Source organism: Somniosus microcephalus, chromosome 18, assembly GCF_052327205.1.
Source record: "Somniosus microcephalus isolate GS21.2 chromosome 18, FLI_Smic_1.0, whole genome shotgun sequence".
NCBI lineage: Eukaryota > Metazoa > Chordata > Chondrichthyes > Squaliformes > Somniosidae > Somniosus > Somniosus microcephalus.
The window spans coordinates 2,200,445-2,206,444 of NC_141004.1; the positions used below are offsets into that span (position 1 = coordinate 2,200,445).

Below are 6,000 nucleotides of genomic sequence, written 5' to 3' on the forward strand. Positions count from 1 at the left end.
CCCCTTCTCCCCTGCTCCCCCACTCTGCCCTCCAGTATATCTCCCCTCCCCCACACTGCCCTCCTGTACATCTCCCCACACCTGCTCCCCCGCTCTGCCCTCCTGTGTAGCTCCCTTCTCCCCACACTGCCCTCCAGTACATCTCCCCACACCTGCTCCCCCACTCTGCCCTCCAGTACATCTCCCCACACCTGCTCCCCCACTCTGCCCTCCAGTATATCTCCCTTCTCCCCACACTGCCCTCCTCTACATCTCCCCACACCTGCTCCCCCGCTCTGCCCTCCAGTATATCTCCCTTCTCCCCACACTGCCCTCCTCTACATCTCCCCACACCTGCTCCCCCGCTCTGCCCTCCTGTGTAGCTCCCTTCTCCCCACACTGCCCTCCTGTACATTACCCCACACCTGCTCCCCCACACTGCCCTCCTGTACATCTCCCCACACCTGCTCCCCCGCTCTGCCCTCCTGTGTAGCTCCCTTCTCCCCACACTGCCCTCCTCTACATTACCCCCTCCCCACTCTGCCCGCCTGTGTATCTCCCAAGCATGTAACAAGGGTAATACAGTAATCATGGGGGACTTTAATCTGCATATAGTCTGGGCAAACCAAATTTGACCTGATTTGGATCCTTATCTGCAGCACTTGTGAACAAATGGAAATGATTTGCGGAACACATTTTGATGAAGGGAGCATCTTGTGAATATTGTCCAATATAACCCGTGTTGCTCAGCAATAACACCCCCCTCCCCAACCACTGGGATCAATCGGCATTCCTCAGAGAGAAGCAGTAATAGTGTGGAGGACGAATTCATGGACTGTATGCAAGATCGTTTTCTAGATCAGTATGTTGAGGAACCAACTGGGGAACAGGCTATTTTAGGTCTAGTATTGTGCAATGAGAAAGGGTTAATTAATAACCTTGTAGTAAAGGGGCCTTTAGGAAGAGTGACCACAATATGATAGAATTTTATATTGAGTTTGAAAGTGACTTTGTTAAATCCAAAACTAGGGTCTTAAATCTAAACAAAGCAAACTACGAGGGGCGAGTTGGCTAAGGTAGATTGGAAAACTACATTAAGAGGTATGATGGTGGACGAGCAATGGTGAGCATTTAAAGAATGAATACATAATTTACAACAAATATACCTAACTTTAAGGCACAAAAACCCCACAGGAAAGGTGGTCCAACCGTGGCTAACAAGAGAAGTTAAAGATAGTATTAGCTCAAAGGAAGAGGCTTATAATGCTGCCAAAAAGAGTAGTAAGCCTGAGGATTGGGAGGATTTTAGAATTCAGTAAAGGAGGAGCAAGAAATTGATAAAGAAAAGGAAACTAGAATATGAGAGTAAACTAGCAAGAGACATAAAAACAGACTGTAAAAGCTTCTATAAGTGTGTAAAAAGGAAAAGATTAGCGAAAGTAAACGTGGGTCCCTTACAGGCTGAGACAGGAGAAATTATAATGGGGAATAAGGAAATGGCAGAGAAATTAAACAAATACTTTGTGTCTGTCTTCACAGAAGATGCAAAAAACTTCCCGGAAATAGTGGAGAACCAAGGGTCTGAGAATGAGGAACTGAAAGTTATTAGTTTAAGTAAAAAAGTAGTGCTGGAGAAATTAATGGGGCAGAAAGCCAATAAATCCCCTGGACCTGATGGCTTACATCCTAGGGGTTTGAAAGAGTTGGTTATAGAGATAGTGGGTGCATTAGTTGTCATTTTCCAAAATTCCATAGATTCTAGAACGGTTCCTGCGGATTGGAAGGTAGCAAATGTAACCCCACTATTTAAGAAAGGAGGGAGAGAGAAAACGGAACTACAGACCAGTTAGCCTGACATCAGTAGTAGGGAAAATGCTAGAATCTATTATTAAGAACATGGTAACAAGGCACTTAGAAAATAATAATAGGATTGGGCAGAGTCTACACAGATTTATGAAAAGATAATCGTGTTTGACAAATCTATTAGAGTTTTTTGATGTTGTAACCAGCAGAATAGATAAGGGGAACCAGTGGATGTGGTGTATTTGGATTTTCAGAAGGTATTCGATAAGGTGCCACACAAGAGGTTATTAAACAAAATTAGGGCTCATGGGATTGGGGGTAATATACTAGCAAGGATTGAGGATTGGTTAATGGACAGAAAACAGAGAGTAGGAATAAACAAGTCATTTTCGGGTTGGCAGGCTGTAACTAGTGGGGTACTGCAAGGATCAGTGCTTGGGCCTCAGCTATTCACAATCTACATCAATGATTTGGGTGAGGGGACCAAATGTAATATATCCAAGTTTGCTGGGTGGGAATGTAAGTTGTGAGGAGGATGCAAGGAGGCTTCAAGGGGATATAGACAGGCTAAGTGAGTGGGCAAGAACATGGCAAATAGAATATAATGTGGAGAAATGTGAAGTTATCCACTTTGGTAGGAAAAACAGAAAAGCAGAGTATTTTTTAAATGGTGAGAGATTGTGAAATGTTGGTGTTCAGAGGGACCTGGGTGTCCTTGTACACGAATCACTGAAAGTTAACATGCAGGTACAGCAAGCAATTAGGAAAGCAAATGGTATGTTGGCCTTTATTACAAGAGGATTTGAGTATAAGAGTAAAGACGTCTTACTGCAATTATATAGGGCCCTGGTGAGACCACACCTGGAGTATTGTGTACAGTTTTGGTCTCCTTACCTAAGGAAGGATATACTTGCCATAGAGGGAGTGCAACGAAGGTTCACCAGACTGGTTCCTGGGATGGGGGATTGTCCTATGAGGACAGATTGAGTAGACTAGGCCTATATTCCCTAGAGCTTAGAAGAATAAGAGGTGATCGAATTGAAACATACAAAATTCTTACAGGGCTTGACAGGGTAGATGCAGAGAGGATGTTTCCCCTGGCTGGGGAGTCTAGAACCAGGGGTCACAGTCTCAGAATAAGGGGTCGGCCATTTAGGACTGAGATGAGGAGAAATGTCTTCACTCAGAGGGTGGTGAATCTTTGGAATTCTCTACCCCAGAGGGCTGTGGAGGCTCAGTCGTTGAGTATATTCAAGGCTGAGATCGATAGATTTTTGAATATTAAGGGAATCAAGGGATATGGGGATAGTGCAGGAAAGTGGAGATGAGGTAGAAGATCAGCCATGATCTTATTGAATGGCGGAGCAGGCTCGAGGGGCCGTGTGGCGGAGCAGGCTCGAGGGGCCGTGTGGCGGAGCAGGCTCGAGGGGCCGTGTGGCGGAGCAGGCTCGAGGGGCCGTGTGGCGGAGCAGGCTCGAGGGGCCGTGTGGCGGCGCAGGCTCGAGGGGCCGAATGGCCGACTCCTGCTCCGATTTCTTATCTTCTATGTCTCCTTCTCCTGCTCTCCTTTTCTGACCAAGCCTTCACCTGTCTTGACACTTACTCTGAGTTTGGTCTCCCCTCCCTTTGTTATCTCTCCCCTCTCTTTCAAAAGCCTCCTCTTTGACCATGTATTTGGTCGCCCCACCCCCCAAACTCCTCTCCCACCCCTGCCCATGGCCCGTGTCCCTCTGTGAAGCACCTCACCTGGTTTTGCCTCAGTGAGGGGCTATTGTGTTAGAAGCTGCAGTTTACCCCCCCCCCCCCCACACACAGTAAAACGAATCTATTTCTTCACAGGCTGACTATATAAAGGGGCAGCACCTCCATTAATAAAATACCAGCCGACCTTTCCTTGCCCAATGACAAACACTCACACAAAATGTCCACGGGCTCATCCGTGAGCCTGGCCCCAGTGAACCAGATATCGCACAGTTTCTCTCAAAACACAACTAAAGGGTTGAAAACATTCAAAATAAAAACGGAGGATCTAAAAAATCATCCAGAGGGTTTCTTCCTAAATATCTTCAGCCTATTCAATACTTTTAATTGATTAAATTCAAACTAAATCTTAATTTAAGGACACTGCTGGTGGACTTGCGTTCCTGACCCGAACTTTAATTTAATTGTTATGGACAGATTGCTCATTCCAACTTTTTCAAGTTTCTCCTGGGTCAGTCGACGTTTTGCTGAATTTGATGCCAGTTTTATTCTCTAACTGGCTCAATTATCTGACAATATTTACAGGCAGAACGCTTCTGTGTCTGGCTCCGAGCCATAGCTTCGAGGAACCAGGGAAACTCCTGCCAGACAGCAGCTGTGAGAATCAGTCCTCTCCGTCTCTATTAACTGGTCACCATGCCAGTCTTTATATATAGTGTGCGTGTCTGTGTCTGTCCCTGCTTCTGTCTGTGTTGTGTCTGTCTGTCTGTGACTGTCTGTGTCTGTGTGTATCTATGTCTCCGTCTGTGTGTCTGTGTGTCTCCGTGTGTCTGTGTCTCTTTCTGTCTCTGTACCTACACTCCATCTCCCTTTCAATCGATAGATGCCAAACTGATGGATAAATCCTTCATACTAGAATTGTATTTTAAGATGTCAAGATTTATTGCTAAATAATTGACAGAACTCCTTTCTAGAATGATTCTGTCTCCAGTATTCCTACTGCATTATATCGGAGTCACTGACTGGTCCTCACAGACCAGCACGTCTGACATCTTTCAGCATCAATATAAAATATATTTCTAAATATTCTTTATTTCAGGCCAGACTGGTTCCTCGGTCCATGCGTTGATTCAACAGGCGATTGGACGGGAATCATCCCTCAGAGCAAAATTATAATGTTAAACTATTTCTGGATATACGTTTTCTAAAAACATAAACATCTGTTTCCGTTTAACCTAAAACTGGGGTTCAGTGAGTGAACATCTGTATAAATTCTGCTTTCTAATAAACAAACATTTTTCACGGGGTTGAAATGTAAAAATGCCGAGCTGTGAGACTGGGAATATCCATTGTGGATTTGAAAGGAAATAGGTTTGTTTATCAGAAGCTGACTAAAGGCGGTGAAATTGAGCAGCGGGTTAACCCGTTCCTTACCCGGGCCGCCCTGGAGGAGTAAGGGTCTTCGAAAAGTGCCCACACTCTGGGTCGCCACCTCCTCCAGCAGCTGGCCAGAGCCGAGCGATGGGGGTTACACTCCCCCAGCCCCAGGATCCGGCTCGAGTCCGGGTCCCGATCCGCCTCCTCCTCCCTCTCGGTGCCGTTGCAGTTGGGATCAGGCGGCTCGAAGATGTCCAGCGCCTCCTCGGCATCTCGGTGCTGCCTGTAGGTCATCCAGCAACAGGGCTCCACATCCGTCTCGTCCAGCCCCCAGAAAGCTAACTCTTCCTCGAACAGGGGTCCGCACACATCGGCCGGGCAGTGCAGCTTGCCCGTCCGGTAATAATTCAGCACATAGGCGAAGATTCCGGGGTGACGGTCGAAGAAGAACTGGCTGGACTTGGCGTCGAAGTGGGAGTTGTTTCTGGCGGCAGGGTCTGCGAGCCAGGCGAGCCGCGTCCCGGGCAATGTTTGCAGGGTGCTCCTGTACGTTTCATGCCTGGTTCCTCCGACATTGATTGTGATTCTCTCGCTGTCCTCCCCCTTGCCCATATCTTCCTTCAGACATGGTTTAGAAGGAGGTTTGTTCCCTGACTTGCGTCCCCGGTAAGATGAGACACACACCGAGCTTATCATGCGGATTCTGGCGTCTCCCGCTCAGCAAACTCCTTCCCAGGGCTTGGCTTTTATTCCGGATTTCCTCTCCCTCTTTTATTGTAAAAATCCGGATCAAGTTTCTGGAGAGAGGACAAAACGATCAGAGAAGTCACAAGAGTCGCTGTGTCAGTATCGATGATATTGGCAGGACTGGCAGAGAGCGATTGGAGCAAAGAGCCGCCGAGAGATCGAAAGATGCACCTCCCCCGACAGGGCACAGGAGGGGCTCCGCACTCCCACCCTCTCCCGCCCCACCCTTTCCCCTCCCTCTCCCCCGCCCCACCCTCTCCTCCCCACACCCTCTCCCCCGCCCCACCCTCTCCCGACCCACCCTCTCCTCCCCACACCCTCTCCCCCGCCCCACCCTCTCCTCCCCACACCCTCTCCCCCACCCCACCCTCTCCCGACCCACCCTCTCCTCCG

General features: G+C 48.1%; 1 protein-coding gene across 2 annotated transcripts in view; it reads right to left on the minus strand.

Moving 5' to 3' along the window:
- Positions 1 to 5,774, minus strand: part of kcnc4 (potassium voltage-gated channel, Shaw-related subfamily, member 4) — an 83,119-nt gene extending 77,345 nt beyond the window's left edge. The window contains exon 1 of one of the 2 annotated variants that reach the window (XM_086010959.1): positions 4,918 to 5,774. In XM_086010959.1, coding sequence (XP_085867085.1) covers positions 4,918 to 5,556 — 639 coding nt within the window. In that variant the 5' untranslated portion in view covers positions 5,557 to 5,774. The remainder of the gene's footprint in view (positions 1 to 4,917) is intronic. The other variant, XM_086010958.1, reaches the window with a different exon arrangement.
- Positions 5,775 to 6,000: the final 226 nt, after the last annotated feature.